The following is a 20,224-nucleotide window of genomic DNA, read 5'->3' on the forward strand; positions in this document are numbered from 1 at the left end:
CAACAACTGATGAGTAGTTGAATGCCCAAGGCGAAATCCAAACTGCTCATCAGCGAAAATTGAATTTTCATTAATGTGCGTCATCATTCTATTAAGAATTATTCTTTCGAATAATTTACTAATAGATGAAAGCAAACTAATGGGCCGATAGCTTGAGGCTTCAGCAGGATTTTTATCCGGTTTCAAAATCGGAATTACTTTGGCATTTTTCCAACTACTGGGAAAATATGCCAAATCAAAACATTTGTTGAAAATTTTGACCAAGCAACTTAAAGTTGCTTCTGGTAATTTTTAATTAAAATGTAAAAATGCCATCCTCACCAGGGGCTTTCATATTTTTAAATTTTTGATAATAGATTTTATTTCATTCAGATCCGTATTAAAAACTTCATCTGATGAAAATTCTTGTTCAACAATATTCTGAAATTCTATTGAAATTTGATTTTCAATAGGACTCAAAACATTCAAGTTGAAATTATGAGCACTCTCAAACTGCTGAGCAAGTTTTTGAGCTTTTTCCCCATTAGTTAATAGAATATTATCACCATCTTTTAAAGAAGGGATGGGTTTTGAGGTTTCTTAAGAACCTTTGAAAGTTTCCAAAAAGGTTTGGAATAAGGTTTAATTTGTTCGACATCTCTTGCGAACTTTTCATTTCGCAGGAGAGTGAATCTGTGGTCAATAACCTTTTGCAAATCTTTTGAATTCGCTTCAGTGCAGGATCACGAGAACGTTGATACTGTCTTCGGCGAACATTTTCAGACGAATCAGAAGCTGAAGATCGTCATCAATAATGGGAGAATCAAATTTGACTTGGACTTTAGGAATAGCAATATTCCTAGCATCCAAAATTGCATTAGTTAAAGATTCCAAGGCTGAATCAATATCAGCTTTGGTTTCTAAAACAAAATCATGATTTAAATTATTCTCAATATGATGCTGATACCTGTCCCAATTAGCTTTGTGGTAATTAAACACAGAACTATTGGGTCTGGTAACTGCTTCATGAGAAAGTGAAAAAGTTACTGGAAGATGATCAGAATCAAAATCAGCATGAGTCACTAAAGGACCACAATACTGACTTTGATTTGTCAACACCAAATCAATTGTTGATGGATTTCTAACAGAAGAAAAGCAAGTTGGCCCATTCGGGTATAAAACCGAATAAAGACCAGAAGTGCAATCTCTGAACAGAATTTTACCATTGGAATTTACTTTTGAATTATTCCAAGATTGGTGTTTGGCATTAAAATCACCGATGATCAAAAATCGAGATCTATGCCGAGTAAGTTTATTCAAATCCCCTTTGAAATAATTTTTATTTTCCCAGTGCATTGGAATGGCAAATATGCAGCTGCAATCATAATTTTCCCAAAAGAAGTTTCAAGTTCAATGCCCAAACTTTCAATAACTTTTAACTTAAAGTCACGTAACGTGCTATAAGTCATACTACGGTGGATAACTATTGCAACTCCACCGCCATTTCGATTCATTCGGTTATTAGTTATAACTTTATAATCTGGATCACTTTTCAAATAAGTGCCAGTTTTTAAAAATGTTTCGGTTATAACAGCAACATGCACGTTATGAACTCGTAAAAGTTGAAAAATTCATTTTCTTTCGCTTTTAAAGAGCGAGCATTAAAATTCATAATATTGATGGAATTACTTAGATCCATGATTAAACTTCAGGGTAAGAACAACATCATTCGCAAATTTTAATCCAATCTGGATTGCTTCCATCATGGATGTAGCATTACTCATTGTTTGAATCAAACCAAACAGTGAGTTTTGCAAAAAGTCATTTTTTCAAACGTAACATCGCCGAGATCAGAAGATCCCAAAGCGTTGCCAGCAGAAAAATTTTCAAATGAGATTTGAGGTACCTGCCCAATTTCAGAAAGGTTGGTAGAGGATTTAAAATTCGTGGATGAACCCGAACCCGAAACGACGTTAGCATAAGAAATGCCATTGTTGTTACCTAACTTTTCCACGGTAGGGGTATTTCTAGAATTGTTCGAGTGAGACAGCACGAACGTTTGATTTAAAGATGCAGGTACAACCTGACTTTGAGAAAATTTCGGTTTGGATTTCGGCTGATGCTTAGCACGAGAATCCAAAACCTTTTTCTGATGGGGCAATCCCAGAAATTTGATTTGTGATTTCCACCACAATTTGCACATTTAAATTGGGTGACTTCTTTCACGGGACAATTGTCCTTGTCGTGAGAAGAATCCCCGCAAACCATGCATTTTGGAACCATGGCGCAATGATCAGTACCGTGACCGAATGCCTGGCAACGCCGGCACTGGGTCAGATTCTGGCCATTACCGCCATGTTTCTTAAAATGCTCCCACTTTACCCGTACATGGAACAAAAACTGAACTTTGTCCAAAAGTTTCAAATTGTTGATTTCATTTCTGTTGAAATGAATCAGATAAAATTGTGAAGTCAAACCAAAGCGAGAAATATTCCCGTTTGATTTTTTCTTCATCGGTATTACTTGGGATGGGGCAAAGCCAAGCAACACCTTAAGTTCGTTTTTGATCTCATCCACCGACAAGTCGTTGGATAGACCTTTCAAGACCGCCTTGAATGGACGAGCATTCTTGGTCTCATACGTGTAGAAATTGTGTTTGTGGTTTTTCAAATAACCAACAAAAGTTTGGTGATCTTGTAAAGATTCCGTCAACAAGCGACATTCTCCTCTTCGACCAAGCTGGAACGAAACTTTCAAATTGCAAGTTTCCTTGCAATTCTTCAGTTGCGTTCGAAAGCTGGCCAAATCGGAGACGGAAGTCACTACAATTGGCGGAGCCTTTACTCGTTTCTCGACGGCAGAAGGCTCAGTACGAGGAGAAGGTTCCTTGTCATCAGTTTCGGATAAAACACCGAAACTGTTTGTCAATGGAATTGGAGGATTGACCTCACATTCAGAATCAGAATCAGACCTCAGAAGAGGCTGTTTTCTTTTTCTGTTTCCGTTAGCCGGTTTAGCGTTCAAACGCTTCACCGACGTAACGACCAAATCTTCAGAAGATTTGCGTTTACCTTTGTTTTGACGCATTTTGCAAGCAAAGTTCTCTTAAAAGATGGCTTCGTTTGTAAAATACAACAAAATTTCAGGCGGGGTTAGTCTTGAAAAGACTGTTTAGAATTTTGGAAAATAACTCAGGTAGTCTTTAAAAAGACTGTGAATTTTGTTTTGAAATAACTCTGAGCTTAGGTAGCAAAAAATACCGCAGCTCTTGTGTCCGTTCACCACGAAGGTTCGCAAGACACTGAACAACTCGTGCTGTGTTTTTCCCCCAGCCGTCCAACGCTCATATTTTATTATTATTTCAAAATAATATAATTCTGGCTGCTGCCGCCACTTCCGGCAATCCTTTACATTCGCTGCTCCAAGCAGCTCCGGGAAGAATCCCCTCCCCCCACCAAAAAAGCAATGATGATGGCTGAACCGCACAAGATAAAGCAATTTGAGTGTCTGGCAAACCGCGAGGCCAGCAGCAGAATTCAACAAAATAAAAATCCTCACAAAAATGCGCGCGAATAAAGAAAAAAAAGTATAAACATGAAACCATCCGCGGAAAAGCTCAACCTAGCTGAGATGCCTCCTCGAATGTTCCGAGGAAAGAAAAACTGTGGCCAGCGGCAAAACGAGGCACAAACTCGACTTGGCCAAAGGCACATGTTGGAATTAAATATTCATTCGCTTTATTACGAGTGAATTATTTATTTGAGTTTTAATTTTTGCGGCAGAAATGGCGTTGTGAAATTTTAAGCTAGTTCCAGCTAGATGCCAAGGGAGTGTAAAGAGTGGTGGCATGTTGGAATTTGTAGTATTTAAATAAGGCTTGCTATTGATTACAGTTTATTCTACTAAAAGTTGTTCAAAATAATTGATACTTAATATTTGCTTTATGGAAAAATGTTTATTGTGAAATCTTCAATGCTTTTATTTTAAAATAAACATCACGATGAATATAAAATAAGGTTCCTAAGGACTAATATGGATCAGACCATCTACAGCAGTGGTTCGCACGGCCACTGACCACTGATCTACAGAATCAGAACCATAACACTCATCCAAGCAATACCCTACGAAATGGGACTGTTTTTCCTAATTTTATTTTTTGTATTTTTTAATCCAAATCTGAAACTTTTTTGGTGCCTTTGATATGCCCAAAGAAGCCATTTTGCATCATTAGTTTGTCCATATAATTTTCCATACAAATTTAGCAGCTGTCCATACAAAAATGATGTATCAAAATTCTAAAATCTGTATCTTTTGAAGGAAATTTATGGTCGATTTGGTGTCTTCGGCAAAGTTTTACAGTATGAAAAAAAAGTATTTACACCCCTTAGGCACTATGCACATTTTGTGATGAAACATGTAAACAATTTAATGTTGACATAAACCTACACAGCAAAAAATTTCTGTGTAAAATCGCAAGCAAAAGCATGCACATCACCTTTGTGAGAAAAAGCATGTTATATTGTATGAGAAAACGTGTACACAAAAAGCATGTACCAAAGAAAAAAAATCAGAGCTGCTCACCCCAAAAATAACATCAATCCGGCGAAAATCATATTCAGATTACCAAGTCCGCGCCCCAACCCGCTCGGCTATCTCGCCGCTATGAAAATAGACGGATCAATGCCAATGTTATAGTCACGTCGTTTACTGTGTTAACTGCATACGATGTATGAGGTACCTACAGCTACATCGGTGAAAATCCCATCATTTTCATAGCGGCGAGATAGCCGAGTAGGTTGGGGCGCGGACTTGATAATCTGAATATGATTTTCGCCGGATTGATGTTATTTTTGGGGTGAGCAGACCTGATTTTTTTCTTCGGTTCATGCTTTTTGTGTCCACGTTTTCTCATATAATATAACATGCTTTTCTCACAAAGGTGATGTGCATGCTTTGCATGCGATTTTACCATCGGATTTTTTGCTGTATAGTACTACATTTTGTTCAAAAACTCATGCCGAACATTTTGCTGCAAAAAGCTCACGAAAAGATGTTTTCTATAAAAAGTTATATACAAAAATAAAAAAAAAGTTCAAAAAAAGTTTGTACGCCTTTCGAAAAACTAACATAACTAATGTTATTTGTTGACAAATCACCATAAATCCAGTCTCCGAACTCCAATTAGGCATCCTTGACTGATTAAAAAAATTGGATTGAATATAAAGTTTACTAATTACTTAGTATAAAAGAATATCTAACTCTGGAAATTCTATATAAAGCTTATCTAAACTTAATTTAGCAAACTTTCAATTAAACTAAATGTCAATATATTACCATAGAATTGCTAAATAAACATTATGGAGTGGGTATAACACCGTTTTGGGGGTCTTTGTATCGCTAGAAAAGATTTTTCGTTGGAATTTCGTACCAACCCGGAATTACGCCTTCGGAAAATCCGCCGGCATCCGAACCGGTCCACAATTCACAAGTTAACCTTTGTGGCATCGGAAAGGGCATAAAATTTCCGATCTTTTGATACCCAGGCATCTAGGTTTTCTATAAAACCCACGTTTTTAAATACCTAGGCAAAAACGTTGTTATGGTTTCATTTGAGCAATCTGCCAAAAATGTATGGACATTCGTAATTTTTGCTCTCGTGGATCAAACTGTTTCATCACAAAATGTGCATAGTGCCCAAGGGGTGTAAATACTTTTTTTACATACTGTAGGTATGGATAAGGACTAAACTAAAAAAATATATACACGGTTTATACATTTAATGTTATTTTTCATGTCACTTTTTATCACTTAAACTTGATTTGCAAAAAAAAACACATTTTTTTTTCTTTCTGCTATGTTTTAAGGGACATTAAATGCCAACTTTTCATAAATTTCCAAAACGGGCAAAAAATCTTTGACCGAGCTATGATTTTTTTTAATCAATACAAAAAAGTCGCAGTTATCCATTTTTAGTGCCCAACCTAGTATTGTTTCAAAAATCATTACTCGGTCAATGATTTTTTGCCCGTTCTGGAAATTTCTGAAATGGTGGCATATGATATCTCGTGAAACATATTAGAAGAAATCATTTTTTTTTTTGCAAATCTTAAACTTGACAAAAAGTGCAATAAAAAATCACCTTTTTTACCGTGTATCATTTTTAGTCGCCATCCATACCTAAAACTTTGCCCAAGACACCAAATCGATCAAAAAATTCCTTCAAAAAATACAGATTTGTGGATTTGTGGGATTTGTGACAGCCCATTTTAAGCCCATGTTGACGTAATATTTGAGCAAACCCCGATATGTAATTTTTTAATACCAAGGGAAGGTTAACTTCAGTCCAGACTCGATTATCCGAAGGCCTCGGAAAAATTTCACTTAGGATAATCGAATCAAGAAAAAAAAAATTTCGTTGTCTTATTTTTGATTGTTGAGCATAGGTATGACCCCTAAACTACGCTAAAATTATTTAGAATTTTTCAAATCCAAGATGGCGGTGAAGCAATATTGAAAAAATGCATTTTATTTTTTAAAAGGCAATCAACAACTCAAATTTGACTAGAATGGGGTCGAAGAACTCAAATTTTATAAAAAAAAAGAAAATGAAAAAAACACGAAAAAAAATTATTTTGTTCGTGATTCGATTATCCGAAGTCCCATACAAACCTTTAAATAATCGAACTTCGGATAGTCGAGGTTTCGGATAATCGAGTCTGGACTGTATATTACAAAGCGTTCAAAGAGGAAATCCCATGAGTAGCCCAGTACGAACAAAATAAGCTATTTTTTTTAATTGACACTTTAAGAGGCAGTATTTGTAGGTTTGTTCTAGAGGTCGTATCGAGGTGCTCCGATTTGAATGAAACTTTCAGCGTTTGTTTGTCTATGCATGAGATGAACGCATGTCAAATATGAGCCCTCTACGACAAAGGGAAGTGGGGTAAATCGGGCATTGAAGTTTGAGGTCGAAAACACATGAAAAATCTTAAAATTGCTCGCATTTTCGTAAAACTTCATCAATTCCATTTCTCTTAGATGCATTCGAATGGTCTTTCAAAGCCCTTCAAAATGTGCTATGGACATCCAGGATTGGTTTAACTTTTTCTCATAGCTTATTTGCAAATTAATGTTAAAAATTGATTTTTTAAAACCTTAATATCTTTTGCAACAGCCTCCAACACCCATACTCTTATAGGTCAAAAGATAGGTAATTTCATGGACTATAAGCTTACGGTATTAACTTTTTGGCCAATCGCAGTTTTTCTCATAGTTCTACGATTTTTCTAGAACAAGCATTTTACGACGTTAGTTTTTGCCCTGTAGCCCAAGAAGACTGCACTTTTGGTCTCAATTTTGTCATATTCAGAATCCTCGGTCAATTTGACGTAAGTTAGAAGTATTGGAGTTGTAATTTTGATTTAAAAAATAATTAAATATTTAAAACATTTTTGAAAAAAGAAATAGATCTTATTTACCCTATGATCAATACGTCAAATTCTGTATCAAGTAGGCGAAAACTGGTTTTACCCCTAATCCGACAACATTCTAAATAATATTTTGATTAATTCTAAATGGCATTTTTTCCAATCAAATTCAAATTTCCAACAACTCAATCTAATGTAAAATTTTCTGAGGATTCCGAATATGAAAAAATTGAGACCAAAAAGTGCCGTCTTCTTGGCCTACAGGGCAAAAACTAACGTCGTAATATGTTTGTTCTAGAAAAATCGTAAAACTATGAGAAAAACTGCGATTGGCCAAAAAGTTATTTCCGAAGGCTTATAGTCCATGAAATTAACTATCTTTTGACCTATGGGAGTATGGGTGTTTGAGGCTGTTGGAAAAAGATATTAAGGTTTTAAAAAAATCCATTTTTAACAGTAATTTGCAAAAGCTATGAGAAAAAATCAAACCAATCCTGGATGTCTATGGCACATTTTGAAGTGCTTCAAAAGACCTTTCGAATGCATCTACGAGAGTTGGGTTTGATGAAGTTTTACGGAAATGCGAGCAATTTTAAGATTTTTCATGTGTTTTGGACCTCAAACTTCAATACCCGTTTTACCCCACTTCCCTTTGTCGTAGAGGGCTCATATTTGGCATGAGTTTATCTCATGTATAGACAAACAAACCCTGAAAGTTTCATCCAAATCGGAGCATCTCGATACGACCTGTTTCACATCGGTGAAAAACTCGCTCTTAAATGTTTCGTATGGAGGTGATCTTCAATGCTGCTGAATTAAAACTAGTTGAAAATAAATTAACAAAATTGTTATACTATGCTGACATAAAAAAAATTATCAGATGAAAATAAATTGTAGACTAGGGGAACAGCATCTGATTCCAGCGTGCCTCTAATGTTGGCAGGTCAGAACTTTGACATTCAATTAAAGCTAATTAAAAGCGTTTTCAATTGAAATCGAGTGATAAATAGCTCAATGAGAAGTAAGCAAGCAAGTTTCTATCAAAGTTTTGCAAAATTAGTTTTTTAATAGTGAAAATCAGTTAGGAGCGAGAGCTTAACCTGCCAAACATACGAGAATTTCCCCTACACACTGTTATCAGGCCGCTTATTTCAATCGTTACACAACGTGTTTGTCAGGGAATTTGGTGCTACAAAATGTGTCCTTTGCAATGGTAAACCAAATCCACAACCACACCAACAATGACAACTTGTGTCACGTTTTTGTGACACTAAATCCAACGTTAAAGATTAGAATGCCATATCCATAATAATATGTTGATACAAAGCACGTTTATTTAAGGGACATTTGTGCAAAATAAGCATAAAAAATGAAAGTTGCATAAAATTTATTCGGAAATCACTATGTCGTGTGGATTACAACCATTTCCAAAAGTATGATTCTCACGAATAAATAACTTAATATAATGGTTATTTGAAGTAAAACTAATAAATTTACAATAAACAGCAAATTCCATCTCAACCTTAGCACTCCTCTCTGAAATCAACACCCTCTCAAAAAACCTCCCAGCCTGCCCTCGAAAACCGTACATGAAAATATTTAATTAAATCATCATTCCCGTTTCCGGTTCCGGCCACTAATGCTAACTCGCTGTATTTTTCCACTCTTCTCCGAAATTTCCCCCCAACAGATATTCCGCTACATCGAAAACACCGGCAGCCAGCACGAGCAGGAAGTGGCCTCGGACATCATTCTGCGCGTCGTGGACGTCATTATGCAGAATAAATTATCGTTGAATAATCAACAGGTAGGTCGTCGCGGTACAGCAACAATAACAGAAGCGTTTTTTTTTTCCACCACAAATTTTCCATGCTGATTTTTGAGTGAGGCACCGGAATTTGTTTGTTTGTGTTGTTTTTCGTGGTCAGTCGGTGCTGCGTGTCAGTACACCAACTGTGCGGCGAGATTCCAGCAAACTCGTCTAATTGCTAATGAGTTGTTGGACTTATTTGGGTTGATGTTGGGTTTTGAAGTGTGATTTGTGGCGTTGTTGAATTCCCGGGATGATTGGTGCTGTTATTTTAATTTATTTTTCAATCTTCAGCAAAATCACGGGAATTCAAATTAGAGGCGGATTTCTGGAGCATGCAAATTAAATTTCGAAAAATAATTGTCATACCATACCGAGTGAAAACGTAAACAAACCCAAATAAATGAAAGCAACACCTCTTGGTAGATTTTAAAAGATTTTTCAGCATTATTTTCATGGAAATTATGTTGAACTAAATACTTTTTCTCCATGAACTTTCAAGCAAAATTTGTGTGAAACCAAACCGAACAATAAGCCCTTTACGGCCTGGGGGAGGTACAACTTTCCCCACAAGTTGACGAATTCGACAAGCAATAACTTTGAACAGCCATTTCCAAAGTCTCAAAATCAACTCATCAATATTCATGCCTAAAACTTCCATTGCTCCACTTTGGTCATTGAAATTGCTCCACAATTCACCTCACTTTATCGTGGAAAACTTTTTTTTATAGCAAAACTCTCCGCAGCAAAACTTTTCCCTATGAATTTCCCTCTTTACATTTCACCAACGACCCTCCCCGCACTGGGCTGTAAAATGGTTGGCCCCGCGATGAACGCAACACAAAAAACCATTGCCAATAAATTTCGTTGATTAATTTTATGACCACACCAGCGACCGAGCCATTGTCCGGACCTTCCGCTCGGATTTCGCTCAATTGCGCCTGGCGGTTCGGTGCCCATTCAATGTCCCGGCGGCAACGACGAGTGACCGCGCCACGTCAAGTTTGAAGAGTTGAATCGGGCCGGATTGGGCAGAGGCAGAGAAAGTCAAAGTGGTCAACCACAATGATGTACAAATTGAGAATTGCATTGAGGAATAAAATTGCGGGAACGATAAATAAAATCGTTGTTCTTTTTTGTAAAATCGGTTGCTCACAGATTTTGTTTGAAGAAGTCAAAGTGGCACACAATTATTTTATCAAATTTGTTATTTTTTTTCTTACAGCTGGCTGGGAATTAACAACTAAATCTGTTTACAGAAACATATTAGACCCTGTTTCCAAAAACACATAACAATGTATCAAATTTTATAAGCACATAAAAACAAAACAAAAATCTTAATAAATATGAAATACTTATTTTAACACTTTAACGCCCAGATCTGTTTCCTTATCGTAAAAATAGTAAATGGGTTAAATTTGGTACAATAATGCAGAAAATCCTGAGCAGTTCCCTCGAATTTCGGTCATCCGATTTTTTTATTTTTAATCCGACTGAAACTTTTTGGTGTCTTCGGTATGCTCAAAGAAGCCATTTTGCATCATTGCTTTGTCCATATTATTTTCCATACAAATTTGGCAGCTGTCCATACAAAAATGATGTATGAAAATTAAAAAATCTGTATCTTTTGAATGATTTTTTGACGATTTGGTGTCTTCGGCAAAGTTGTAGGTATGTATATGGACTACACTCAAAAAAATAATACACGGTTAAAAAATTTTGATGATTTTTCATGTAACTTTTTCACTAAAAATGATTTGCAAAAAAAACACTATTTTAATTTTTTTTATTTTTTGACGTTTAAGAGGACATCAAATGCCAACTTTTCAGAAATTTCCAGGTTGTGCAAAAAATTTTTGACCGAGTTATGAATTTTTTAACCAATGCTGATTTTTACAAAAAATCGAAATATTGGTCGCAAAAATGTTTCGACTTTTTCACTGTTTTCAGGTTAAGTCCATTTTTAGGTAACTTTTTTGAAAATAGTCGCAGTTTTTCATTTTTTTTAAATAGTGCCCATGTTTGCCCACCTTTGTAAAAAATAATTTTGAAAAGCTGAGAAAATTCTCTATATTTTGCTTTACTGAACTTTGTTGATACGACCCATAGTTGCTGAGATATTGCCGTGCAAAGGTTAAAAAACAGGAAAATTGATGTTTTCTAAGCCTTACCCAAACAACCCACCATTTTCTAATGTCGATATCTCAGCAACTATAAATCCGATTTGCAATGTTAAAACATGAAACATTCGTAAAATTTTCCGATCTTTTCGAATACAATATTTTCAAATATATAAAATCAAGACTAACATTTTAAATGGGCGTAATATTGAATGTTTGGCCCGTTTGAAATGTTAGTCTTGATTTTAATTTTTTGAAAATATTATTTTCGAAAATATCAGATAATTTCACGAATGTTTCATATATTAACATTGTAAACCGGACCTATAGTTGCTGAGATATCGACATTCGAAAATGGTGGGTTGTTTGGGTGAGACTTAGAAAACATCAATTTTCCTGCTTTTTAAACCTTTGCATGGCAATATCTCAGCAACTATGGGTCGTATCAACAAAGTTCAATAAATCAAAATGTAGAGAATTTTCTCAGCTTTTCATAATTATTTTTTTTTTCAATGGTGGGCAAACATGGGCACTAATTTAAAAAAATTAAAAACTGCGACTATTCTTAAAAAAGTTACCTTAAAATGGTTATAACTTGAAAAACGTGCACTTTGTCAAAATTTCAGTAAAGTACTTTTTGATTGCAAATTCGATTTTACATCGAAAAATGATGTTGAAAAAATTTTGCGACCAATATTCGATTTTTTGAAAAAATCTGTATTGATTCAAAAATCATAACTCGGTCAAAGATGTTTTGCCCATTCTGGAAATTTCTGAAAAGTTGGAATTTGATGTCCTCTAAAGCATATCTAAAAATAAAAAAATTAAAATAGTGTTTTTGCAAATCAAGTTTTAGTGACAAAAGTTAAATTAAAAATCACCCAATTTTTTTACCGTGTATCATTTTTTCAGTGTAGTCCATATCTATACCTACAACTTTGCCCAAGACACCAAATCGATCCAAAAATTCCTTCAAAAGATACAGATTTTTGAATTTTCACATATCATTTTTGTATGGACAGCTGCCAAATTTGTATGGAAAATTATATGGACAAACTAATGATGCAAAATGGCTTCTTTTGGCATACCAAAGGCACCAAAAAAGTTTCAGCCGGATTAAAAAATACAGAAAAAATCGGATGACCGAAATCTCTTGTAAACTAAATGCAAATCTAACGATTAAATTCACAAAATTCCTTCAATCAAAACGATAATAGCATCAAGCAGTACCACAAACGACTAAGTTGGTCGTAAACAGTCACTAACCACCGATCAATTGGGTCTCATCTCAGTCCAGAGTCCCGACTGAAATCACTTCTCTCCTACAGCAGTGACAGTGTGTGTGTGTGTCGCGTTTAATTGATTGTTCACATGTCATGTCGACGCGGGAATTGTTTTCGTTTCCTCCCCAGTTGTGCAGCAAACGACGACGTGGCATCGCATCGGTGGAATTGCATTTCACCACCACCATTCGATGACCCATTAGGGCGGGTAACGACGTCGATTAGACGGTGGTCGTCCCCCCAAGTCGTCATTGTCGCCGTGGTGTACTTTGTGATAAATTGTTTGCTCAAGCCACGCACTGCTAGGATATTGGATTCCAGCGTGATGAACACAACGCAACAACCAGTGCGAGAAAGCCGGCTTACTAGCTTTTAAAGCGCATTATAACCGCCTATAGAGCTAGTAAGCGTTCGAAGCGATTTGAGGCTAAATTTCACAATTACAAAAAAAGTGGTTTTAATCGAAATCTTCCCGTTTCATTGCAGCAAATCAAGCAGCTGCAGGACCTGGTCCAGTCGGCAGCCCTGAACCGCGAAACGACGATAGCGGCCCCGATTTCGTCCTCATCCTCGCTGTCCTCGTCGTCCTCGGCCGCGTCCAAGGCATCGCTGGCCGCGGCCACCACCGTTACGCACCAGCTGAACTCGTTCTACCTGTACACCGAGTCCGTCAAGGGGCTGCCCTTCAACCTGCAGATCTACGGGTAGGTAACCCTTGGCTTGTCAAAATGGAAATTTGAACAAATTCGAAGAAATACAATATTTTTGGAAGGGTGAACATTGAAATAAGACGACTTCAAAAAACACAGAAATGAATGACATCAAACACACTTAGTAGCAAAATGAAAACATTAAAGGACACAATGTAACAGCGACAAAGCAGCGACATTAGCTGTGGTAAACTGGTTTTAATTAAATCCACGAGCGACCCCCCCGGTCGCAACCGTTTCCGATGCAAATCTCGGGACGGTCTTTACAATGATGGTCACTGCAAGCAAAACGAGTCCTTTCTCTGCGAAACGTCAATTACACGCTGATGGCATCAGGAGAAAAAAAAGCGCACTGCTGGGAATGAGATTAGAAATCGATCAGCCGCGTCGTAGTCCCGCGGGAGCGATTGATTACTATTTGTTGTCGTGTGTGTGTTTGTGTGTGTATGTGCTTATATTGTTACCAAGGAAAGGATTGATCTCTTTAAATATCAGAAAATTACAGAAAATTAAGTTTGTGAGTTTGTGAGTATGTGAGTTTATAAGCCTGCGAGTATGATTATGAGTTTGTAAGTTTGTGAGTTTTTTGAGCCAGCGAGTTTGTAAGTTTGTGAGTTTGTGAGTCTGTGAGCTTGTAAGTTTGTGAGTTTCAGTTTATGAGCCTTTGAGTTTGTGAGTTTATGAGCCTGTGAGTTTGTTTATGAGCTTGTAAGTTTGTGAAATTATGAGCCTGTGAGTTTGTAAGTTTGTGAGTCTGTAAGTTTGTGAGTTTGTAAGTTTGTGAGTTTGTGAGTTTGTGATTTTGTGAGTTTGTGAGATTGTGAGTTTGTGAGTTTGTGAGCTTGTGAGTTTGTGAGCTTGTGAGTTTGTGAGTTTGTTTGTGAGTTTGTAAGTTTGTGAGTTTGTGAGTTTGTAAGTTTGTGATTTTATGAGCTTGTGAGTTTGTTTGTTAGCTTGTAAGTTTGTGAGTTTATGAACCCGTGAGTTTGTAAGTTTGTGAGTTTATGAGCTTGTAAGTTTGTGAGTTTGAGTTTATGAGCCTGTGAGTTTGTTTATGAGCTTGTAAGTTTGTGAAATTATGAGCCTGTGAGTTTGTAAGTTTGTGAGTTTGTGAGTTTGTGAGTCTGTAAGTTTGTGAGTTTGTGAGTTTATGAGCTTGTGAGTTTGTGAGTTTGTGTGCTTGTAAGTTTGAGTTTATGAGCCTGTGAGTTTGTTTATGAGCTTGTAAGTTTGTGAAATTTTGAGTTTGTAAGTTTGTGAGTCTGTAAGTTTGTAAGTTGGTGAGTTTTTTGAGTTTGTGAGTTTGTGAGTTTGTGAGTTTATGAGCTTGTGAGTTTGTGAGTTTGTGTGCTTGTAAGTTTGAGTTTATGAGCCTGTGAGTTTGTTTATAATCTTGTAAGTTTGTGAAATTATGAGCCTGTGAGTTTGTAAGTTTTTGAGTTTGTAAGTTTGTGAGTCTGTAAGTTTGTGAGTTTGTGAGTCTGTAAGTTTGTGTGTTTGTGAGTTTGTGAGTTTATGAGCTTGTGAGTTTGTGAGTTTGTGTGCTTGTAAGTTTGTGAGTTTGAGTTTATAAGCCTGTGAGTTTATTTGTGAGCTTGTAAGTATGTGAGTATATGAGCCTGTGATTTTGTGGGTTTGTGAGTTTGTGAGTTTGTGAGTTTGTGAGTTTTTGAATTTTTTAGTTAGTGATTTTGTAAATTTGTAAGTTTATGAGCCAGTGAGCTTGTGAGTTTTTGAGTTTATGAGCTTGTGAGCTTGTTAGCTTGTGAGTTTGTGTAAGTTTGTAAATTTGTGAGTTTGTAAGTTTGTGAATGTGTAATTATGTTAGTTGTTTTTAATTTGTGAGTTTGGGACTTTGTAATATTGAAACTTTTTGAGTTTGTTTGTTTGTGGCAGTGCGTGGCCGAATGGTTACGCTGTCCGCTTTGTAAGCGGATGATTCTGGGTTCGATTCCCATCTGCTGCAACCTTCCATTGGATGAGAAAGTAAAATGTCGGTCCCGGCCTTGGTTGTTAAGCCGTTAAGTCATTCCAGGTGTAGGAGTCGTCTCCATGCCATAAGTACAAACAACACACCAAACCAAGCCTACTCCGGTGGAATCGCTGGCGGCGGTTGGACTCGCAATCCAAAGGTCGTCAGTTCAAACACTGGGGTGGAAGGTTCCTTGGAGTAAAAAGAGGTTTGGGTGCTCTCCCCATTCAAACCTTCGGACTCCTAGGTTCGAGCAGAAACTTGCAATAGAGACCACAAAAGACCCGGGGGTCGTTAATGTGGATGGTTTGATTTTTGTTTGTGATAGTGTGAGTTTGGGTGATTAATTCAAAATGGGATTCTAAACTACTTGTTGAAAATTATAAAGTTTTGTGAATGATTTCAACAGTTGTATGCAACCTGTAGCACAAACTGCTTTTCTAATAGCCTCACTCCCTGTAATTTAGAAAAAAAATGTTTGATTGGCGTAAAATATGATCTACTTCAACCTCATCAGTCAATCAAAATTTGCTGTACCGGATCGGACCTTACCTAGGACTGGAAAAGTCAAACTGAAATTCGACTCCAATAATTGATTACATGAACAAAAGGCCCGGATTCGACGACGCATTCCAAACGAATGTTCCTACACGTGACAATCGTAATTAATAGGAGAAATTGAATAACCCTTTCCCCCCCGCCTCTTCGCACCATTATCGAATTTTCTCTCTTTCCAGCGATCAACTGTACTCGGACCAGCTGTACATGGAAATGGACGTAACGAGCTCCCTCGTGGACATCGTTTCGAACGGAACCGTGCTCGTTACTGTCATCTCGTACAAAAATCTGACCACCTTCCTGCCCCGGTTCTACTTTGCCAAAAACAGGTACACAACCCACAACTCCCCCGCCCTCCTCTCTCACTCAACATTCAACCACTAACGACATGAAAAATTACATATCCACCTGTAAATATACATACCACCCACCCTCGAGTGAGTGTGATTCTGCTGTGTGTCTGTTTTTTTGGACTGAACCCCGGTTGATGGCCCATCGCAATCTACGTTGCATGTTTGCTCGGAATTATGCATCATTCTGGCGGACCCTGAACACACACGGCAAAAATATTATAATTTTTTTGTCCTGAGAAAATCTACAATTTTACGCTAGCTTTGACGTAATTTTACCGTATTTCTAACTACTTTAAAAAGATATATTTATAATCTAATTTTAACTGTGCCACTCCCTGTTCATCACGCTCATCACATTTTGGTCCATCAGCTGCCAGGATGGACGATGATCGAGTGGCCGGCCCTTGGGCTCATGGTCCCCTCATAAAGGTTGGGGCACGTTGAAAGCAGTGCTGAAATTTTTATTGATTTACTTAATGCAAATTACACTGTCGGGTGTGCGGTTTCCCTCATGTTGAGGTGGAAAGGGTCATGAAACTGGAAGGATTTTTTTCCTGCACTCATCAAAACCATGTGGTGGCGAAACACATGTTTGAAGGTTGATGAGCTCAGTGATTTAAATGTGAGTTGTTCTGTTTTAAACATTAGTTTCATATTTTGTTTGAAGTCAAATGATTCAAGTGGTTATGAGAATAAGTAATCTAACTCGATGGCCAAAATATTACAACCTTAACAATGAAATTAAAAACAGAAAACAATATTTTCTTCTGGTTATTTGATGATTTTTCCTTTCGTCCAAAAGTTTCTATTAAGATAGCCAAAAATTAGGATGACCCATTTTTGAGGTCATGTTGAGAAAATACTTTCTCGTGGCCCCTTTTCGATGTACTGAAAAAAAAACGCTTTTATGAGCAAATTTTCAAACTCCAATTAAAATAAAAACACAGAATGTTTTGATAAAGCCTTTTTTTACATTTAATGATAGATATTTGTCTAAGTATCAAGATGCTCTATTAATAGTTTTATTTGGAAAGGTCACATTACATTTTTTTATATATAATCATTTGGAATCCCATAGGTTATATGATCTTTTGAAAACTCTTGATTTGACCAAATATTGATTTGAATCAAAATTACTAGAAAAGTGAAGATTTAAAGTTACGCCCGTTTAGAATGTTATGTTAGTTTTTAATGATAACAATGGTCAAAAGTATATAATATTGGACGATTTGTCAAACCTAACTCCAAATTCAAATATCTGACATTCGGTCGTGTTTCGACAAAACCAAAATTAGCACCGCGTATGTGGGTGCTTGCTTAGGGACCATCCATAAGCCACGTGGACACTTTAGGGAGGGAGGGAGGGGTATGGCGATTGTCCACGCTCTATACAAAAAAGTTTTTTTTTGTATGGACTATTGTCCACGAGGAGGGGGGGGGGGGTTGGTTGAGATTTCCAAAAAAAGTGTCCACGTGGTTTGTGGATGGTCCCTTAACTAAAGAGTTAATGGGATTTTGACTATATGAGAGGCATTGGCTATAATCGAATGAAAAAATCATGCAAACATAAAAAATATAGTGTTTTGGAATCGAGATAATGGCAGCTCGTCATTTTAATTTACAGGAACATTTTCACAAAATTTGTATTTTTCCTGTATTTTGAAAATGCAATTTTTTAACTTAAAAAAACATAAAATACTTTTTATTGCTAAATGATCAAATGATCGTGTTTTTGTAACACATTTCGAATGTCGAATTTTTTTTTTTGAAAAAACTGTAAATTTTTTCAAAACTAGGTATTTTCGGAAAAAAACACTCAAAATTTCAGTTTTTTTTTGCAATACTGATATCAAATGATTGAAATTTTTCATACATTTCGAATGTAATAGCAATTTTTTTTTCGAAAATTCTCAACATTTTCAGAAAACTACGTATTATTGAAAAAATACTGAAAATTTCAGTTTTTAACAATATGGGTATATCCAATGATCGAAATTTTTCATACATTTCGATATAACAATCGAAATGAATATCCTTTTTATGAAAATACTCCAATTTTTCATAAAACTACGTATTTTCGAAAAAAAACACTTAAAATTTCAGTTGGGTAAAAAATTATAGGATGTAATAAATTTTGAAAAAAAAACAAATTTTGAGTATTTAAAAAAAAATACGTAGTTTTATTAAAATTTTTAGCATTTAAAAAAATGTTTTGGCTTTCAAAACCTCGATCATATGACACCCATATTGTGAAAAACTTAAATTTTGAACATTTTGTCTGGAATACGTAGTTTTGTGAAAAAATTGAGTATTTTCTAAAAAATCTGTTATAACTTTGAAATTAATGAAAAATTCTATATTGTAAAATACTAAAAAATTTAGTGTTTTTTTAAATATGTAGTTTTGTTAATGTTTTTTGTAATTTAGAAAACAATGATACTTTATTGGAAATGTATAAAAAAATTCAATCATTTGGTAACCATATTGATTAAAAACTGAAACATTGAGTATTTTTTCCAAAATACGTGGTTTTGTGAAAATTTTGAGTTTTTTCAAAAAAAATGTATTATAACATTCGAAATGTTTGAAAAATTCCCGATCGTTTGATACCCAAACTAAAATTTTGAGTATTTTTTTTTTCAAAAATACGTAATTTTGTGATTTTTTTTGTAATTTCAAAAAATATATATATCATCCAAAATGTATGAAAAATTCTGATCATTTCATTCCAATATTGCAATATTGCAAATTCAAAGTACAGGAAAAAATACGTATTTTTGTGAAAATGTTCATGTAATTATATGTAAGTGCAATCGATAGCTGACATCATTGATGTAAGTATGGCAGCAGGCTTAGCCGAATGGTTACGCTGTCCGCTTTGTAAACGGATGATTCTGGGTTCGCTTCCCATCTGCTCCAACCTTCTATCGGATGAGGAAATAAAACGTCGTTTCCGGCCAGCTGAACGAATCAAAACCGGGGCATTACTATATTATCGTTTCAAAGTTATCGACATTTCGTCAAAAAAAAACGATTTTGAACGACACTCACTATTTTGACGATACCTCCAAAAATATTGATAGGACCAATATCATATTTAATCTTGAGATAGTTTCTTAAAATTACCTCAAATTCCAGCCAAATTCATTCAAAATAAAAATAGTTTTAGCGGTATAAATTTTGGTGGGGTGGCGCCAAAAGCGCGATGTCTTATATTTTTGGCTAGATAAAAACCGAACGAACTGGCCAAAAGTATATGATATTCGAGTCATTGCTCGTAATGTATTTTCGTAAAACTGAATTGATTTTTTTTATAAGCAAAGTCAATGAAAAGCTTCAAAATTATTTTCCAACAATTTTAATTCTTCCTGGATAGTTTTCAATTTGACAGAATATGTTTGTGTTCTGTATGGTTAAAAATAAGAAACAAAAAAAACATAGATTTTTTCAGTTTCTTAAACTTCCAAAAAATTTAAAAGTTCACTGTAAATTCTTAAGTTATAACACTGCAAATATTTGAGAACAGTAATCACTTTTTGCAAACTATTTTATTCGAAAAAAGTAGATTCTTTGAAAACAAACGATAGAAGGTAATAATAAAAGACAACAAATTCCTGAAACGGGCACAACATACTCACAAAATATTCATAAAGAAAAATTTGAGGCAAAATGATAAGAATAATTGAAATTTAATTAATTCATTTTCAATTATTTTATTACTGCTTCTGTACATTTTAAGAGATGTTTGTTAAAAGAACCACAATATAAGTTAGCTTAATTTGTCAAATTTACTTTTATCACTCAAAGCTTCAAGCCCAATTGACCAATCAACGATTCACATTCCTATAAAAAAAAAACTTTCGTATGCTCTCTAACATGCAAAACCACTCCGGTATTTGCCAGTTTTTATTTCCGTCCGGATTTGTACCCTCCAAAACTTACCTGTGGGAATTTCTCATGCTTTCCATCAAACCACCCACCGGAAAAAAATGGACCCCCGGTGTCGAAAAAA

The 20,224-nt window shown here is 35.6% G+C and overlaps 1 protein-coding gene across 3 annotated transcripts in view; it reads left to right on the forward strand.

Moving 5' to 3' along the window:
* The window catches only part of LOC6038075, a 554,342-nt gene that overhangs the window by 418,792 nt on the left and 115,326 nt on the right, over positions 1 to 20,224 (forward strand). For all 3 annotated transcript variants that reach the window (XM_038257659.1, XM_038257658.1, XM_038257657.1), the window contains 3 exons: positions 9,097 to 9,213; positions 13,106 to 13,323; positions 16,039 to 16,188. In XM_038257659.1, the coding sequence (XP_038113587.1) occupies positions 9,097 to 9,213; positions 13,106 to 13,323; positions 16,039 to 16,188 (485 nt within the window). The remainder of the gene's footprint in view (positions 1 to 9,096; positions 9,214 to 13,105; positions 13,324 to 16,038; positions 16,189 to 20,224) is intronic.

The sequence above is a fragment of the Culex quinquefasciatus genome, chromosome 2 (genome assembly GCF_015732765.1).
Source record: "Culex quinquefasciatus strain JHB chromosome 2, VPISU_Cqui_1.0_pri_paternal, whole genome shotgun sequence".
Lineage (NCBI taxonomy): Eukaryota > Metazoa > Arthropoda > Insecta > Diptera > Culicidae > Culex > Culex quinquefasciatus.